Source organism: Molossus molossus, unplaced genomic scaffold, assembly GCF_014108415.1.
Source record: "Molossus molossus isolate mMolMol1 unplaced genomic scaffold, mMolMol1.p scaffold_m16_p_3, whole genome shotgun sequence".
NCBI lineage: Eukaryota > Metazoa > Chordata > Mammalia > Chiroptera > Molossidae > Molossus > Molossus molossus.
The window spans coordinates 8,808,151-8,828,257 of record NW_023425366.1 but is presented as its reverse complement, the minus strand read 5'-3'; the positions used below and the strand labels follow the sequence as shown (position 1 = coordinate 8,828,257).

At 47.4% G+C, this 20,107-nt stretch overlaps 1 protein-coding gene across 2 annotated transcripts in view; it reads right to left on the bottom strand.

Annotated features, from left to right (window-relative positions):
• OXCT1 (3-oxoacid CoA-transferase 1) overlaps positions 1-19,758 on the bottom strand; it is a 136,201-nt gene extending 116,443 nt beyond the window's left edge. The window contains exons 1-4 of one of the 2 annotated variants that reach the window (XM_036279337.1): positions 19,637-19,758; positions 11,675-11,783; positions 9,751-9,841; positions 1,048-1,183 (exon numbers count right to left, since the gene is read on the bottom strand). In XM_036279337.1, the coding sequence (XP_036135230.1) occupies positions 1,048-1,183; positions 9,751-9,841; positions 11,675-11,783; positions 19,637-19,714 (414 nt within the window). In that variant the 5' untranslated portion in view covers positions 19,715-19,758. Of the gene's footprint in view, positions 1-1,047; positions 1,184-5,329; positions 5,403-9,750; positions 9,842-11,674; positions 11,784-19,636 lie in introns of those variants that run through there. The other variant, XM_036279338.1, reaches the window with a different exon arrangement.
• Between the last annotated feature and the right edge of the window lie 349 nt (positions 19,759-20,107).

Genomic DNA, 20,107 nt, shown 5'->3' with positions numbered 1-20,107 from the left:
CAGTGTTTATTCATGTGCCGCTGCACTGGGGAGGGGGATCCTGATCTCTTTCAGCTTAAAGATATAAAAGAAATAATAGGGAAGTTCCTCTCCCATGCATCCGCCCTCTGGCAAAATGAGGAGGAATGCCAAAGATATAAAAAGTTCATTTCAATAGCTCCAAAACATAAACGATAAAGTATTTCAACCTATAATGTGAAAGGGAAATGTATATGCTATGCATTGAATTATGTCCCCCCCACAAATTCATATATTAAAGTTCTAACCCCAATTAATGACTGTACCTTGGAGCTAAGGCCTTTATGGAAGTCATTAATGTTAAATGAGGTCGTAAAGGTAGGGCCCTGATCCAATATTGGATTAGTGGTCCCTTTTTTTTTTTTTTAATTGTTTTTATTGATTTGAGAGAGAGAGAGGAAGGGAGAAGGAGAGAAACATTGATCAGCTGAAACCTGCACACCCCCTACTGGGGTCGGAGCCTGGAACCCAACCAGAGAACTCTTGGTGCAGGGGACAACGCTCAACCACTGAGCCACACTGGCCAGGGCAGGATTAGTGTTCTTATAAGAAGAGAACCCAAAACAAAGAGCAAACAAACAAAAATAAGCAAAAGGACAAAGAATTGCTTGCTTTGTGATGACATGTCCCTGGAGACCTGGGCTCTGGTCCCAGCACTGACCCTGAAGGATGTCCCTCTCCTGGTAAGTCTCAGCAAGACCAGATCCCACACTAATTACTAATTCTATCATTCCTGTGAACTGACTTTTAGGATGAGCCTCACACATTTCAGCCAGTCCTTTTGCATGCTTCCAGCGTAATTTACATTATAATGCCAACTTTAAAATATATCCTGTAGCCTAGAGATTGTTGTTAGAAATACCTCTTTCTGTTGCATAGCAACAGCAAATATTAGACTCCAGCCACCAACAGGTGTGACCTACAAAATAGGATTCTCTCTGCTTTCTTGCACAAAGACATTTCTGGGGAGAAAAAGATACATGTTAAAATATGTTAGTATTGTAGAAGAAAAGCCGAGAATTTTCTTACCTGAGGTGTCAACTCTACTTCTAATTCACCAGATAAGTACTGTCGTTCAAATTCCGCGTTTTCTCCCACGTACGAGGCGATCATGCGCTTTATCTGCTTGGTTCGCAGTAAAAGGCCCAGGCCAAAGTTGTCGACCCTAGAAAGCGGATGCAACCAGCTTACAACCGAAGGGACAGCTGCCAGAGCACTACTATCACTTACATCCAAAAACATAACATTGTAGCCCTGGCCGGTTTGGCTCAGTGGTTAGGAGCATCAGCCCGCAGACCAAAGAGTCAGGGGTTCAATTCCGGTCAAGGGCACGTGCCTCGGTTGCAGTTTGGTCCTCAACCTTGACTGGAGTCATGTGGGAGGCAACCAATTGATGTGTCTCTCTCGCATCGATGTTTCTCTCTCTCTCTCTCCCTCTCTATCTGAAGATAAGTGAAAAAATATCCTCGGGTAAGGATTAACAAACAACAACATAAAATTGTAATACTTTAAAGCAATCCTATCTACTAGGCATTTAACCCACCTTCCCTCTCATCGCTACCACCTGAAGAGCTCTTCCAGGGGGCTATTCTTTCTTATTTTACAGCTGAGGAAACTGAAGCTCAAAATGCTTAGGTGATTTTTCCCAAGACCTGGGGTCATAACACAGCCGGTACTCAAACCCACATCAGTCCTGCAGTCCGACCCCAACCCTTTGGTCCTTTCCGCTGCTCCAAAGTGATCCTGGGTCAGAAGATGAGCACAGAGTCGGGCTGGTCCTTGCCCCACGCTTCAGGGGCATACGTAAACGCCATGGCAATGCCACTGTCCCTAACCCACGATAGCCCAAAGGAAGGTTTGGGGGGAGAAGCTCTTTCTGTCCGAGAAAGGGGTCAGGAGCATTCTCATATTTAAAAGACAGAGCAGCAGACTCTTAAAATACGGACCCAATTATGAATAACAGGAACATTTTCCCTCTGTCACAGATACAGAATAAAGAGATGGTCAAGGACAAAGGCAAACCTGTCACTGCAGCAGAGGGAGAGAGGTGCTACGAGGGGCCTGCTGAAGTTCGATGAGAACACGCGAGATCAGGGACCCAACACTTAGGACAAAGAGGGTGACATCAACAGACTTGTAAGAGAAGGGGGGACTTTGAGAGCAGAGTGGAGGTGATGAGGGGAAGAGACAGATGGGCAGCTCTGACAAGGTGTACGATGCACTCAGGAGACCCCGTGCTGAGCGGGGCAGGAAGGGCTGTGATCCACCCTGAAGCCACACCGAGAAGTGAGGATTCGTCCCGAAGATGTGGAGGCCCTGTCGATAGTTTTAAGCAGGAAATACCAGGGTAAACAATTCCCTGGAGGTCCCGAGAGGAAAGGCCTGGACTAGTCCTGACGAGCAGTGACGGTCTCACCGACTGCGGCAGCAACAGGAAGGGAGCAGCAGGGACAGCCCAGGGGATGTTTGGGGGAAATCGCTCCTAAGACTCACTGCCCATCCTGATGCAGATGAAAACCCACCCCGGAACTCTGGCCCTGGCAGTGGGAAATGGTGGGAGGATGTAAGTCGAATGATCACTTGTGATGTCTACTTGTTTGAACGGAAAGGCGGTGACATGGCCTCCGTATGACAAACCACGGGCCTCTCTCCTGACCTCTCCCACCTTCACCCCACCCCCCATCCTCACACACGTGGCCATTCCTGCCCAACGGACCCGTTCCTCAGAATGCATCATCTCCAAGCCCCTAATCTACCCCAGACAGTCCTACACCCGAATACTTCCAAGTAATCCCGCTAATAGGTCACTGCTAACCTTCTTCTAAATTTGATTCCTAGTCCCAGCTTTCCAATGCTGAATCTAATAAACCTCTCCACAGGTATAAAAAATAGCCACATGACTTATTCTTACTTGTTTCAAAAAAACTAGAGCTTAAACAACAAGTATTTTCAAGGGTACTTTTGTCGTTTGGGGAGGATTCCCTGAAGATTATAATACACTTGTCCACTAGAGGGCTCCAAGCACTAAAGATTCTGGGGTCTCTTGAACAATTAGTTCTTCCCCACACTCTCTCTCCAACATGTGCCTTTTCTTGTTTTTACCTATTCCTAATTAACACCTGAGTAGGCCCTCGGTTCTCCAGGTTAACAATTCTGTTCTGCTAAATTCAGCTCCACCTGCAGCCGGCCCTTCTCACCTGATGGCAGCCCCATCCTTAGAGATCTTCAGCACAAACTAAGGAGGGTGATCCTGACTTTCACACACTATCGGGACTTCCTGGCTCTCCCTTCAAAGTCCACCCAGAACCCGAGCCTTTCCCTCTCCCTCCTCAGTGACCTACACCACCTCTTACCCAGACACTGCAGCAACCTTCCCGGAGGCTACTCCTGGCCCCTATGATCTACTCACAAGACCACGGCCAAAAATACAGGTATAACATAAATACAGGTATAACATAAATGCCGGGTCCTATCACTGCTCTGCGCAAACCTGCGATGGTGTTCACTTGCTCAGAGTAAAAGCTCAGAGTAAAAGCCTCTGGGGCAGCCCGCCAGGCCCCGTGTGAGGGATGCCGGGTCATGTCTCCGACCTCTTTCCACCTGGTCCTTTTTGCTGCACTTATGCTGGCTTCTGGGTAGTCCGTCACTCATCCTGCCTGGGTCCCTCACACTGGCCTGTCCCCAAACTCCAACCCCACATAGCTGCATGGCTCACCCCCTCCTTCCTTCAAGTCTGTGCCACTGCCCCTCCTGAGTCCCATCCTGATCACCCACCTGGGACGGGGCCTGCCCTCCACCTTCACGCTCCAACACCCTGGCTCTTTTTCTCTTTTGCAGAGTGCTGTCACCTTCTAACATACTGGAAGTTTACTTCTTCTGTTCCATTTACTACTTATTGTCCGCCTCTCCCCCTGGAATGCCAGGTGCAGAGGCAGAGAACCTGCCCCCGTGTTCACCGTGGCACCCACGCGCGGGCAGCACGCGGAGGGCACTGGGCGGACCTCCGCTGACACGCAAATGAGTGTGCTGCTCCATCTCACTGCCCCTCCTCACTGGCTCCTTTCTAATGAACGTGGAAACCTTCGCGTCCTCCCACCGGGTGTTTTCTGCCTGCCGCTCTGCATGCACCGAGCCTGCCCTGTGCCTGGGACCCGCCTCTGCGGACTGAATCCTGGCCCCGCCTGCGGCTTCCGGCGGGGGTCAGCGCGTCTGAGGGGACCAGACCATGGGAGAGGCCATCCGGCGGATCAGGGGCACAAAGGGAATAATGTCAGGATGTGAATTCCCCAGGCTCTATGCTGCAGCAAACCGAACGGCCCTCTCTCTGGGCAGGAGTGGGGAGTCAGTTTCCTGACCAGGAGTATTTATAACATCATTTTCCAGGCCATACAAAATGATCAGCTGAAAAAGTAGCCTGCTATATTTGGTCCAGCTAATTTGGGGAGGCTGTGACGTTAGCTGGTATTGATTTCTCCGTCGGACATTCCTCCCCTGCTCTAGAGGTTTCTTCCAGGTCCCAACAGCTCCCTCTCCTCCTCCTCCCCCAAGCCCCGGGCTGCTGAGCCTCTGCTACCACTCCAGGCTGCTGCTCCGGTGCCCAGGCTGGGTCCCAGTCCCGACCACTCGTCCGCTGGTCAGCTTTCCTCTATGACGCGGTCAGAGAGCACCACTGATAGCCTCTGGAGGCCTATCCAAATCATGTCATAACAATAAAATAACCCGGGAAGGTGGATACAGTCCATTGGCTGTCTGTAGCATTAAATATCTAAACTCCCTCCAAGCATTCAGCTCCATACCATAAACCAGAATATACCGGGCTGGTCACTGACCTGGGGAGCTTTCTAACCACTTCTTCATGGGTCTGTTTGGCTTGTCAACACTACACACTTGAACTTGGCACTGTTTGAAGATGACCTCTTTGTATGTGTTGATCTTAGCCCTGGAAACCATGAGTATCTGTTTTCCTTTCTTTTTCCTTTACTTTGTTTCAGGTCTAGGGCCTGGCATGGCAACCAAGCAGTGCCTAAGTGCCCAGCCTAGGCCACTACCCACCTGGTACACAGTGTGTGTGCCTTGGAAAGTGCTGGTAGGTCCTAATAAGAGTGTCTTTCTTGCCTATGATGATACAAAAATGAAATAGGCAAGCCCTTACTCATAATATGAGAGAAGAGAGAGATATGAGATCTGCAAACAAGGAACATACTAATTTTCCTAGAGAAACACGGATTAAAGCACCTTGCAGCTTTGACAGCAGAGATAATTCCAATGAGCTCTCAGAGTGACCCTTGCTTGCCGTTCACAAACAGCATACCTCACAAAGGGAGAGTTAACCTTCCTCCTGCAGCACAAGCTCAGATTCCAAACATTTCCGTGGTTCAAGAAGTCTAAATAAATCCAGGAATTAATTAAAGAGACACATTAATGCAAAACAAAAAATATTTCATGGAAGAGATCAATGTTCTGCAAATATTTATGAAACTAATTTTCATGTTCTAAAATCTCATTGTTTATTCTTTTTTTCTTTTATCCTCACCCGAGGACATTTTTCCATTTTTTGTTCGGACAGAATGGGAGGGAGGGAGAGAGGGAGAGAGAGAGAGAGAAACATCAACATGAAAGGGACACATCGAGTGGCTGCCACCCACACAACCCAACCAGGGCTGGGGACAAACTGCAACCGAGGTACGTGCCTTTAGCGGGAACCAAACAGGGTCTCTCTGGACCACAGGCTAATGCTCTAACCACTGAACCAAACCGGCCCAGACTCATTACTTATTCTTGTCTAAATGAAACTCTAATGAGAAAAAAGTTGCTGCCCAGCCGGTGTGGCTCAGTTGGTTAAGCATCAGTCCCATGCACCAAAAGGTTGCTGGTTTGATGCCCGGTTAGGGCACATGCCCACATTGCAGGCTCGATGCCTAGCAGAGGGTGTACAGGAGGCAGCCGATCGATTCGACAATGTTTCTCTTTCACGTCAATGTTTCTCCCTCTCTTTCTCCCCCTCACTAAAAATTCAATTATAAAAAAGAAAAAGCCCTGGCCAATTTGGCTCAGCAGTTAGAGCACTGGCCCGTAAACCAATGAGTTGCGGGTTCAATTCCAGTCAAGGGCACGTACCTCAGTTGCGATTGGTCCCCGGCCTGGTTGGGGTCATATGGGAGGCAGCCACTCCATGTGTCCCTTTCACGTCAATGTTTCTCTCTCTCTCTCTCTCTCTCTCCCCCTCCCACTCTGAACAAAAATGGGAAAAAAAGTCCTCAGGTAATGATAAAAAATAAATATAAATAAATAAAGCCCTGGTTGGTTTGGTTCAGTGGTTAGAGCATTGGCCCGTGGACTAAAGGGTCACAGGTTTGATTCCCAGTTAAGGACGCATATCTTGGTTGCAAGTTCGATCCCCAGCCCTAGTTGGGGTAGTGCGGGAGGCAGCTAATCGATGTGTCTCTCTCACATCGATGTTTCCCTCTCTCTCTCTCCCCCTCTCTCCCTTCCACGCTACATAAAAATCAATGGAAAAATATCCTCGGGTGAGGATTAAGAAAAAGAATAAGGTTGCAACCTGGCTGGGTAGTTCAGTTGGTTAGAGCGTTGTCCAGATAATCCAAAGTTGCAGGTTCAATCCCAGGTCAGAGCACACACAAGAATCAACCAATGAATGCATCAATAAGTGGAACAACAAACTGATCTTTCTCTCTCTCTCCCTCTTTCTCTCTCAAATCAGTAAGTAAAAAAATTTTTTAAAGAATAAAGTTGCAACCATTTACCAAACTCCATTTCTTGTCTACACTCATTTTAGGCATACTTAAATCTCAATGACACAATTTACATTTACTCTGATAATATCAAGAGCATTAAAAGAAAGGAAAGTGCTGTGTTCAGATATAAGGCTAGTTTATGACAATTGCAGGGGGAAAGTGAGCTGAGCACTTGTGAGCTGAGCACACAAGTTCAAGTCCATACTCCAGGAAGTGGCAGCCCCTCCCAGACAATCACCAAACCTTGGGGAATGCTTACCTCAGCCAAGGTGGCCCAGAGCCCCCACGGAGCCCTTCAGCCCTCCAGAGGTGCAGCCACCGCAACCAAGAAGAATGGGGACGCAAAGGAGCTGCCTGTCTTTACCTCCTGATTCAAATTCAGCAGCGCAGAGCCAGACATGCCAGAGGGGCCCTCGCAGAATCCCCACGCCTGCCTAGGGCAGGACTGTGCCGGTGACAGTACTGTCATCACAAGCACAGGTTCATCTAATTACCAGGTAGCACCAATGAGTCTCTCCCATGTGAGTGGGGTGCCCTTGGAGGTGCCTACATTCCCACACTCGAGAAGAGTTATCTACAACCCTGTCCCAAGGAAGCAGGCATGACTAATATGACACACCCATTCTTTCCCTGGCTCTGGGATGTCATTGGTTGAGACACAGTTTGTTGTAAAATGCTGGCTCACATAGGCTTGTAATTCCTGTTAAAGTCTTCCAAAATCAATGCAAGGCACATTCTCAGTTTTTCCTATCTTCCTAATCAATCCACATCCAAGTATCGCTTTATCTGAGTGGCCCTAAGGGAGGGTTTATGTTCTCTAGACGAATAGTTACTACTCCCCACCAAGGGACAGCCGTCCCTGCCACTTCGCGCCTCGACTTCCGCGGCTTCACTTTATGGCAGTTTTTTCAAATATATTCATTAAAAAGTTGATCAAGACAGTGAAAATGATACAGTGTGCGCTCGGTTGTCTGAGTCAGTTATACACTCCTGTATTACAATTACAATTAATATTACTGTACGTATGGACGGTAGGCTATGTGTTCGAGCACCCCAGGAACCCTTCAACGCCAGGTGCACCCGCTAGAGTCTGGAACGATTAGCCGCGATAAACGAGGGACGACTATATGGGGTACCTCAGGGCAACAGGTCTTCCTGATTATTAAAAACAAAGAAAACAGAAGCAATCACAAGTCCTGAGCTTTGAAAAGACTTCCAATTCAGACAGATCTGTCCACAAAAACAGCCTTTTTTAAACGAGAAAATAATTATCACATCTAACTCCAAGTTCTCTCCATTTACCCAACATTTCAAACCATGTCATTAGTTCTCCAACAAAGCAATGCTAAGTTTTCCTCATTTATCTGACTCAAATGGCCCAATCAAAGCCCTTGTGGCTGCAGACCTCTAGGATGTAAGCCCCTTAATTAAGAGAATCAACCACCCATGAGTGTGTGCAATGAAGAAGGTCATCGGTACCTACTCTGCAACAAGAATTTATGTATTACAGCACCCCTCGTGTGCACTGAGATATCTGGAAAACCCACAAAGAACTAATCACCAAAAGTATGTTTAATAAACACAAAGTCAGCTCAAAGAGCTCCAGAAGCGTTTAGGAAATAGCAAGTGACCGTAAGTTACTTCTCAGTTTACAGATGGTCCCCACAGTCAAATGAGGAAACCGGAACAGCTGATCTCTGCAGTCCTGTCCAGCTCTAACGTTCAGCACCTCTGACACTCACAGGCTAGTAAGCACACAGCAGGGAACAGAAAACCACCATGAGTAACAGGAACAGCCTGCACTATCAGAGAGAGTAAAAACAATTCAGGAAACAAAGAAAGGCTAAAAGTCTCCAAAGGAACTCAGAAAGGGGCAAGAGATGTTCTGTACTTGGATAGAGCTTCTTTGAAGATATGTAACTTGAGTCGGATCCTGAAAAGTGGAGAAGATGTGGATACAGAGGGAGAGCCCTCCAGATAAAAATAATGACATAAATAAGCCCGGCAAAGGAAAAATGAGCACAAATGTAGGATCAGTTTTGTATCCTAAATAACTGGTGCTATTTATTCTAAGTCTCATTTATGATAATAGGCTAAACTGCCAATTTAGTTCATTTACATTTTTTTACATTTTTATTGACAGAGAGCTGATGATTTGTCATGCTGTATACAAGTAGCTTTTTCCTTCATAACTAAATATATCTTAATGTGCATGTGTCACTGATTATTAAAGTGTGATGGCTTACTGTTTACCATTTGGATGCAATCCTGCTGTCTTAAGTGCTGGCTGCAATATTCTCCTCCTTCTACCAAGACCAGCGACCTTTTCAATGATTAATGGTGTTCCTTACATATCATCAAGAGCAATGGCATAACCAAAAGAAAGGACTTAAAACAGACTTCAGCTTGCTCACTTTTTTTATAAATGATGATCTTATAATAACATACTACATAAAGAAACATCTCTAAATTTTAAAATGCAGGATTTTATCTCAAATAATATATTTTTTAACTTTAACAATATATTTGAAATTAAAATAAAAGCACATCAGATTGTCCTGGCCGGTTTGGCTCAGAGGTTAGAGCATCGGCCCTTGAACCAAAGTCGAGGGTTTGATTCCAGTCAAGGGCAGGTACCTCGGTTACAGTTCCGTCCCTGATCTTGGTTGGGGTCATGCAGGAGGCAGCCAGTCAATGTGTCTCTCACACATCGATGTTTCTCTCTCCCCCACCCCACTCTGTCTGAAAATAAAATTAAAATAAAGCTCATCAGACCAAGACATAAAATTATGCAAGTCTCCTTTACTGATGATTACGAAGTATGGCACCCAAAGTATTTGAATAAATGGAACCACCACTCTTGAGCTTATTAAACACGGGCTTTTGATGTGGGAGAGCATACTGTTCATGTAAATGGGGAAATTTTCAATTCACTGGTAGACTTTTGTTTAAATACGATGGAAAAGTGTGCACTCACCCTGCGTTGTTGCTGACCGCAGTGAGCCCTTTGACTCCAGTCTTCAGTAAAGCCCCAATCAGGTTCTCTGGAATTCCACATAACCCAAAACCTGTAAGAAGCCAAAAAGAGCAACAGTTTGTGAAGAGTCATACTATGTCACAGAAATGTGTGTTATTCTCTTTTAATAAAAAAAAAGAAAATAGTCCAGCTACTGTGGCTCAGTGGTTGAGCGTCGACCCATGCACCAAGAGGTCGCCGGTTCAATTCCCAGTCAGGGCACAAGCCCAGGTTATGGGCCTAATCCCCAGTGGGGGGCATGCAGGAGGTGGCCAATCAAAGTTCTTGCTCATCGATGTTTCTATGTCTCTCTCCCTCTCCCTTCCTCTCTCTCTAAAATCAATAAAGAAAAATTATTTTAAAAAAAGAAATATATAAAGTACATAATTAGACCTACTATGCAAAATGCACAGATTACATCTCAGCAACTCAATAAATGGACATAAAGCTATATCCCAATGTCTGACACCAATACAGCACCAGACATCACTGTCCAGGCCTTCAGTCGTGAGTATAGAAGCCAAGTGCAGTGTGTTAACACGGCTACACATTGCTCTTCTTGCACTTAATTACGTATCGACTGCTGTCCCACCCTATCCTTTAACCCTATAAAGTCACTTTTTCAAGCATGTTTGTTTTATTTATTTTTTAAATATTTTTTCTTTATTGATTTTAGAGAGAGAGGAAGGGAGAGGGAGAGAGAGATAGAAACATCAGTGAGAGAGAATATCAACTGGCCACCTCCTGCATGCTCCCCACTGGGGATCGAGCCCACAACCTGGGCATGTGCCCTGACCAGGAATTAAACTGGCAACCACTTGGCGCATGGGTCAACGCTCAACCACTGAGCCACACCGGCCAGGCAAGCATTTTTGTTTTATATGTCTCAGTAGATTCTGCAGAATTGGAAGTCTAGGACAATGACTTATTTCCTTACATTTTCCACAATTCCTCAGATAGTATTTGGTTTTAAATGGACACTCAATGACTGATCAGTGGAAGGAAGAAAGGAAAAAAGGAAGGCAGGGAGAGAGGACAACCCTAAAAATAAGCCTTGATTCCTGTAGCCAAGGCCTAGAAACCCAAAACAATGTATAAGAACCAGGCAGCAAGTTTGAGGAGTGAGAGACAGTATTTCTAAAAGACATTCCAAACAAAAGAAGCAACAGAACTCAATTACAGTTAGATGGTTGTGTGCTCTCTCGCTCATGAAATGAGGCAGAACAAAAGGAGTGGCCATGCCCTGGCCAGTTTGGCTCAACAGTAGAGCCTTGGCCTGAGGACCAATGAGTCTCAGGTTCGACTCTGACCAACGGCACGTACCTCGGTTGCAATTCGTCCCTGGCTCTGGTTGGGGTCGTGCGGGAGGCAACCAGTGGATGTGTCTCTCACGTTGATGTTTTCCTCTCTCATTCCGTTTCTCTCTCCCTTTCTCTCTCTCCCACTCTGTCTGAAGATAAACAGAAAAATATCCTTGGGTGAGGATTAAAAGAAAACATTTTTTTAAAAAAAGAGTGGCTAGATGTGGGCCAATGAGATCAATGCAAACGTTTTAAGTAAAATGGAATTCCCCACACTCTAGAAATTTTATTAAAGCTCCTGGTAAGACATCACTATTTGAAGCTTCAGCTTTTCAAAATAATTGTTAAAAAGAACCACAAAAGGAATGAAAAAGTAAAATTCTAAAGTTCTAAACCTTGCTAAACTTTCAGAAAGGGAACACTAATTAAATAATAGCTATGTAATATAAACTAAAAGAATGAACGGATGGCAACTAAGTAATAAGATATCGGGCATTTCTAATCTACAAAGCTTTGCTCCTGTGCCTTCCCTGCCTTGCTAAAGTCGAGGGCGTGGCCACACGCAGGAAACCCCCACTGCTCACCCCCAACCAGGATCTTCGCCCCGTCGGGGATATCTTTCACAGCTTCCACGGGATCCGTGTAAAATTTGGTACGGTGACGGGCGCTGGTGGAAAAGTAGTAAACACATCCCTACAACATCAAAAAACATTTTTAAGTGAACAATCATTTGCAGATTTGTCTCCACATGCACAGCAATGTATTTCATTTTTATACATACAAGGACAATTTCACTAGGTCCCCTTGGAAAGAGCGGGGCTGCAAGGAATTCGTCGTAAGCGTGGAATAGACATCCTCTGGCCACATTATCACCGGAGTCCCCTTGTGATCTGTGGCTTCTACTACGTAAGGGATGAGTCTGTGATATCTGTGGGCACCCAAAAGTAGGTGGCCCGTACACTAGCACTCAAATCCCCAATACAGGCATCATTAAGCATCGATTTCTGATAGTGACCTAACTTTCCATTCAATCAGCAAATACTGAGAACCTGCCACAGGCCCACTATGTGTAATTTCCTTCAGTCCAGTAGGTATTAAGACATGATTGCTGCTCTCGGGAAATTAAGTACAGCATGTCCCGTCCTGCCCTGATCCAACAATCCTGGGTACCGGAATGCCTCCTAAAGGAACAAGTGAAGAACAGCACACAAGATGACCGGTCCCCTGTGGGGCTTACGGTGGGCGTTCAAGCAGCAACCAGTTACGTACCTGCAAGGGAGGCGTGGCTACAGTTATTGTTACCTCATGAGCTTTCACAACAGGTTTTAAACTGTTTCCGTCTTTACATTTCATCCACCATATGGGCAGGAAAAATTACAAAGTCGACATGTCACAAGCAATCACTCATACTCAACATCTCTTTTTGGATATATATAAAAGCTCTCCTTTATTCTCGTCATTCGTTCAACCTAAAAGTAGGGAGTGGAGAGAATGACATCTGTCTCCTGATACGATGCCACCTGAACAAGTCCCTTGTCAGACAGACATCCCTGGGGTCAAAGTAACAGCATGAAAACATTTCTATCACTCTCTCCTTCCTCTAGAAACTTCTTTTAGAGCAAGTGTCAACCAGTACAAAAGCCTATTAGGAGCACTGTACTGAAAGTCGAATGAGATTTGTAGAGGTAGAGGTCGCACAGGTGACTTTTGTCCCTTTCAATTTCAACGGTGGTCAAGGTCAGGTAAGGAAGGTGTAGACCCTGGCACACTGCCCAACGCGGGCAAATCAGTGCAGGCAGAGATAGAAAGGGAAGCACTTTCTTCTCCTACTTATCTTCAAGGAGCAAGGAATTTTCTTATTGTTTTCAACACACGCATATATACAAACATATTTTTAATCTTGGCAGTTAAAAGTTTGGAGCCTGAATAAATAGGTCAACAGAGCACAAAATAGAGTTGAGGGTATCTTCTAGAAACAAGAGAAGACAAAAATACACAGGTATCTAATCCAACCACCTCAAGTTACAGGGGAGTTTCTGCCTCTTGGAAAGGTCTCGCGGCTGGCCCGGCGCAGACCAGACCCAGGGACGCGCCCTCCGCAGGCCCTTCCATCGCAACGGGCGCCTCTCTGTGTTCTTCACAAGGTCCTCGGCCTTCTTCTGCTTCTGTCTCACTATCTACACAGAACAAGTCTCTATGAGTGTCCACGTTCTCATGAAGGGGCTGCCGTCCAACTCCAGGTGAGGGTGGGGGTGAGGAGTGAGGGCCTTCGCAGGACGGGTGGAGGGATAGGAAAGGATCCACCTAGGGGGCGATGTGGCCCTGAACTGCTCGTCCACAGACTGGAACACCAGGCCGGTGGAGAGGCAGCCGGGAGAAGCACTCATTCTCCTGCAGACCCGGGAGCTTGTCGGAGCAGGACGAGCAAAGGCGCACAGCACAGGCCGGGCAGGGGCTGCGTGCCCCTCTCAGCCATGATCCGCTTCCTCCTCAGTCAGAAACCTCTGAGGAGCTCTTGGAAGTGCTCTGGGAAAGCCCCAAGAGTTTCACTTTTGCCCAAACCAAAAGTTTCAAAGCAATAAAAGCGACTCTTGTTTCCAGGGAATAAGGGAAGAGCTCAAGATAATGAAGAACGTACAGGCACTTGAATGTGGGGATTTTCATACATTCAGTGGAGAGTATTTGTTGACATTTGTTATCTATGTGTTGTGTTGACATTTGATATCTGTTGGTTGAAAAACCAATGGTGTGGCAAAATGGGCCACATTCCCTGCCTCCAGAGGCCACAGATATGTATTGCCAACACTTTCTAAGATTAGACAGGGAGGCAGGGAGCGTGTCCCTAATACGTCTACCTTTCCCCTTGGATAACTGAATTCCAAGAGGAGCTCTAAGCTGCTCTCAAATTGACCTCTACTTTCTGATATATTTTAAATACCAAACAGTGATAGGCAAAGACCCAGGCACCATCGGCTGAATAAATAAATAACCTTCAAGTCTGCAGAAGTTACCTAAAAGAATGAAGAGTAAAGCCTTGTGCAGCTTTGATATCTATTTACTCTGGAATAATTTGTTTTTCGCCGAGGTCTTCCTTGACGTTCACATATGTATTTCGTTTTGTTTTTCCACTCTCCTGCCTTCGGCCAATTTCCATTTTATTATTACCACTATTTCTGCTGTCACTACTAAGGGAGCCACATAACAATGATTCAGTACTGAAGTATAAGAAACAATCAAAACTCTTATAGTGCAACATTTTTTTTCTATTTAATCTCTCTCTCCTTTTAAAATCCTCTCCACAAATTATCTCCAAAAACCCTTTGTCCTCTACTTCAAATTCTTCTGCAAGCACAGTTGAGCCTAAATGTTCTCACATGACTTACCAGTCCAGGATCTATCTCCTTTCTCTCTAACCACTTCTACCATCATTTCTTGCACCTAATTTCTCTTTTTTCTTTCATTCAATACTCCAGACCTTAATGAAAATGCACTTTACTCTGAAGTTCTTTCAGAGAAAATCCAACGAGCATACTGCTCTTTCACTTTAAAATAAATGTTATCTTCATGACATGGAACTGTACACCCAGCTGATATTTACCTTGTCCCCTTACAGATAAATAAATCAGGGCATAGGAAGATTGATACTGCCCCCTTCAGTATTACAGTGTGATATGGAGAGAGGCGAGCAGAGCTGATTAAAAGGAACAGGCAGTGACATGCGGGCACACTCACACACCTGCAAGGACACTTGAGTATGGTCAGTGCCCAGAAGAGGTGCTAATGTGTGTTGAGATGCTTTGGCGGAGTAGGGGAGGAAAATAATTTTCCTTCTACCCTTTCGAGTTCTTCTGACTGGTCTGATCATCAAACTGACATGAGACAGAAATACAGGAGAACATGACCACATGTATCATGTACATATAGGGGTTCCACTAGAATTTAGGATCCAAGAGCCCTGGCCGGTTTGGCTCAGCGGTTAGAGCGCCCGCCTGCGGTCCGGAGAGACCCGGGTTCGGTTCCCGCTAAGGGCATGTACCTTGGTTGCAGTTTGTCCCCGGCCCTGGTTGGTCGTGCGGGTGGCAGCCACTCGATGTGTCCCTTTCACATCGATGTTTTCCTCTCTCTCTCTTCCTCTCTCTCCCTCCCACTCTGTCTGTACAAAAAATGGAAAAATGTCCTCGGGTGAGGATAAAAAAAAAAAAAAAAAAAAAAAAAAAAAGAATTTATGATCCAAGGAAAAAATGGGGAGTCGAGGCTCACATGCTACCTTGAGCTAAAGCAAAGGGGTGTGAGGAGTGGTTGTGACTTGGGACTTCAAAGGGCAGGAAGGCAATCCATGTGGAGATGGAAAAGTAGGTGTTTGGTAAATAATTGTTTACTGGGCCATCTTTAAACAATGAGACCCACAGAGGACTCTGACCAAACAGGTCTAGTCAGGTTCCCGCTATCACACACAAGCTCACATTATAGTTCTCTGTGATGGTAGCTCCCTCCCTTGAGCAGGTCCTTATCAAGTCTTTCAAGCAGTTAGGGGGAAGGTCAAAGGTTTTTCCTGAGTCCTTTCTTGAAAATAACCAGCTTAAAATAATCAATATCCCAAAAAGACATATTTGGGGTACAAACTCTGCTCCCTTCCCCAGCTGTCCAGCATGGACCAGTGTACCTAAGGGGGCATGTTCATTTTAAACTAAACACTACCAATTACACACTTATGACACGAATAAATCACAAGGCGCTCACAGGGAGTTACTGACGCCAGGCAATTCTCCCTCAAAGCGGCATACTTTGTTTTCCAGGGGACATCCATGCTGGTGCGATGCTCAACACTCTGAAGGAGCACAGATGGAGTGATGCTTTCTGCCTGGTGCATCGCAAAGCCTGAGGGGCTCTCCAGGAGCTAAATCACTGATGAGGGCAGGAATCCAGGAAGGAGCAGCTGCCTGAGTAAAGATGCCAAGAGGTGGAAGGTTCAGTGCATCCAGGGATGTGCAAGATCAGGTCCCATGGAGACAGACAGGCTGAGAGGGAGACAGAGGCAGGTTGCACAAGGCCTTAAAGACCACATTAAAGAGTTTCAGCCCGGCCACTGTGGCTCAGCCAGCGGTTGAGCATCAACCCATGCACCAAGAGGTCCATTCCCGGTCAGGGCAAATGCCCAGGTTGTGGGCCAAATCCCCAGTGGGGGTCATGCAGGAGGCAGCCAATCGATGTTCTCTCTCATCGATGTTTCTATATCTCTCTCCCTCTCCCTTCCTCTCTGTCTCTAACATCAATAAAGAAAATAAATAAATAAATAAATAAATAAAAGTTTCAACTTCATCCCTCAATGAGGAAAGAACAGCAAAGCTTTTAAAACAGAGAAATGTCACAATTCTCATATGAAAACCTACATCAGGAAAGTGGCAGGGAAACTCATTGTCTCATTCATCTATCCATTTGTTCAAAAATACCTATTTTGTTTTATTTTTTAAATCCTCATCCGATTTCTCCATTTATTTTTAGACAAAGTGGGAGGGGGAGAGAGAGAGAGAGCAAGAGAAACATCGATGTGAGAGAGACACATCAACTGGTTGCCTCCTGCGTGACCCCGACCAGGGCCCGGGGCTGAACCACAACCAAGGTACGTGCCCTTGACCGGAATCGAACCTGTGACTCTTTGGTCCAAGGGCCAACGCTGAGCCAAACTGGCCAGGACCAAAAATATCTATTTTGTATCAAATATAGTAAATACTGGGGATAGTGTTAAAAAACAAACAAACCACCATACAAGCATAGTCCCTGCTCTGATGAATCTTACACACTAGCAAGGCTAATAATCGCGAAATAATTACAAAATCATTACACATGACACAAGTGATCAACCAGAGGGAGAGAGAGGAGAAGCGAGAATGTGTTCAAGCTCACACCCTGGAAGGATACTGGTCTGTTAACCATAACGAAAACAAAACAAAGCAAGGCAAGGGGAAAAGCCACATTATGGCTGGTTCCTTCTGAGGCAGAAAGAGCTTGAAGTACTGAGTGACAGCCAGGTGGAGTCGGCCAGTAAGTTACACTAGGACTGCAGCTCAGAGTCTGCGGTTCAAGAAAGGTCTGGGAGCCCTGGCCGGTTTGGCTCAGCGGTTAGAGCGTCGGCCTGCGGTCCGGAGAGACCCGGGTTCGGTTCCCGCTATGGGCACTTACTTCGGTTGCAGTTTGTCCCCGGCCCTGGTTGGTCGTGCGGGTGGCAGCCACTCGATGTGTCCCTTCACGTCGATGTTTCTCTCACTCTCTCTCTCTTCCTCTCTCTCCCTCCCACTCTATCTGTACAAAAAATGGAAAAATATCCTCGGGTGGGGATTAAAAAAAAAAAAAAAAAGGTCTGGGAAAAGGTGGTTGCAAGGAAGAGAGCTAGCTAAAGTGTTAACAGCAATGTTATTTTTCCCCCAGTACTTTCTATAATTAATAGAAAACAGTACTAAATACTCTAGCTGAAAGAGTAATGGAGGAAGATACTTTCGGATACTATTCTAATCGAAGCCCATGCCAGTAGTTCTGAAAGCGCAGTCCTCAGACCAGCAGCCTTAAACTATGGGGCCCCACCCAGGACCAATTAAATCATAAACCCTGGGGGTGGAGGACTGTTTGATAAAGCCTCCAGGTAATTCTGGTGCACGTACAAGTTTGAGACACTTGCCTATTATAAAACAAAAAACAAAAAAACAGCCTGACTGATATGGCTCAGTTGGTTGAACGTCATCCCACGCACCCGGAAGTCACCAGTTGGATTCCTGGTCAGGGCACATGCCCAGCTTTTGGGCTCAATTCCCAGTAGGGGGCATGCAGGAGGCAGCTGATCAATGGCTGTTCCTCCCTCATTGATGTTTCTATCTCTCTCTCCCTCTCCCTGCCTCTCTCTAAAATCAATATAAACATTTATTTTAAACTCCACTATTTTGTTTTATCTGTTGCTTATGTTTAGCAGAAAAATTCTCAAGGTTGCTACTTAACTTTGCTCACAGGGTTTTCTTATCAATGTAGTAAGTGTGTGTTGAGTATCTAGTCTAGGCAGGGCAGTGTGTAACGCTGAGAGAGACGGGGAATAAGGCATACAACATGGTCCTTGCCAAAAAGAACTTTGCATCTGGATAAGATGAAATATACATCTGAAATTAAACAAGTACACCGTGTTATAATTTAACTGAAGTAGGAGGTAAGGATTTAAGCAGTGAGGACACTCACTAAAGGCCAAGCACTGGAGGAACCCTGGAACGCAGGATCTAGGGTATGATCAACAAACCCCGAATGTGAGAGTTTGAATCGTGATGGGAACTTTCAATGACGTTCAGCAGAACCCATAATTTGTAGCTAGGCCATCTAAGAAGTTTCCTGGGCTTGGGAATGGTTTAATGATATACCTAAAAGTGAGAAAATGAGTAAATTGCCCTTAGGTAAATAAGTAACATCCCAAAGAGGGAATGTTACTGACCTTGGCCCAAGGGTATCTCCCTATAGTGGTTTGGACTAGTAGCAGCACCCGCACCACGCTGACTGAAGGTCAAGTTCCTTTCATAATGCTTTGCACGTCCCAAACTATCTGCAATGATCCAAATGTTTCCTAAGAAGCATTTAGGAGTGAAACGTTCCTGTCCTAAATCATCCCCTAGCACCTAACTAAAGGGCCCCTCTGCAACTACTGTTCTCAGGCACTGGATGACGGCAAGAGAAGGGGGCGGGCGGGGATCTCACCGAGCACCGAGTGCGAGACGCCTTTCAGGCTCAGAAGTGCTGTTCGATGTGCTACGAAGGAGGAACATCACTTTTCGTTTTCCCTCCCTAAAAGAGGTTCCTGCGGTCACAGGTCGAGAAGGTAAGTCACCCTCCTGGACCCAGCGCTGAGGACCAGTCTCGCCTCGGAGGACTCGGGACAGCAACGCCACCTGAACCGAGACTGGGGTGGGGGGTGGGGGGAAACAGTGCTCGGGCGAAAACCAACCATCACCGGGACACCGTCGGCGGAGAGCTGGCAGTAACCCTGGAACAAGGATCCCCAAGGGCTCCGCAGACTGAAATCCGCTCACCGAACCCCTTGGGGCATCGGGAGAAGGCGGCCCGCGCCAGCAGAGCGCGAGCGAGCCGAGGCCAGACCTGCACCGACTCCGCTCCGCAGGGAGGACGCCCGGGCAGGAGCTCCACTGCGGGGACCCTCCCGGCGCGGGCCGCACGGCCGTGGAGCGGAGGGGAGTGGGGCTCGGCATCGCGCCCCGCCGCGCCCAGCACCCGCCCCCCTGGCGGGGAGTCGCTCGGAGCCGTGGCCACGTCGGCCCTGGGTTCTGGGCCCCGGGATCCCCAGTCCTCGGCGGTGGCCGCCGCCCCCGGAACCCCGCGCGCGCTCCACGCGCTCCCGGCCTCCGGCGCCCCACCCGGCGGCCCGCGGATGCAGAGCCGAGCGCCGCGGGGCCCGGCAGAGCGGCGAGGAGGCGCGGCGCGGCCCGGTGCCCGCCCCAGGCTCGAGGGCTGCAGCACGCGGCGTCGCCCGCAGTCCGCCGTCGTCCTCGCGCGCACTTTACCTTGGGCCGGGGTCCCCAGGAGCCGCGCGCGGAGGCGCAGAGCCGCGGCCAGGAGCAGAGGAGTCTGACAGGTGCCATGTTGGGCCGGAGGCGGCGGGCGGCGGCGGGAGCGTCCCGGGGAAGGAAGAGAAGGAGGCGCGGGGAGGGCTGGAGGCTCGGCCGCACGTTTGTGACGTCCGGGTCCTCCCGAGCTGCGCGCCTCGCCCCCTGCGGCCGGGAGGGGCCGGGCTCGCGCTTTTTCCGGGTACGTAGCTGTGTTGATGAGCATCTGCCAGCCTAGCCCCCTGGGCGCGGTTTACTCGGATGTGCGCGGTGTCCGCTTTCCCCAAGGTCAGGGTGAAGTCTGGGCCAGGATTCTGGCGGCGCAGGGCTGTCTCTTGTTGCCTTTCGAAGTCAGTTCCCCTGCCTGGACAGCATTTCATTTCATTTCTTCATTTCTCAGTCGCCTCTCCCCACACCTGGCTTGTGTAG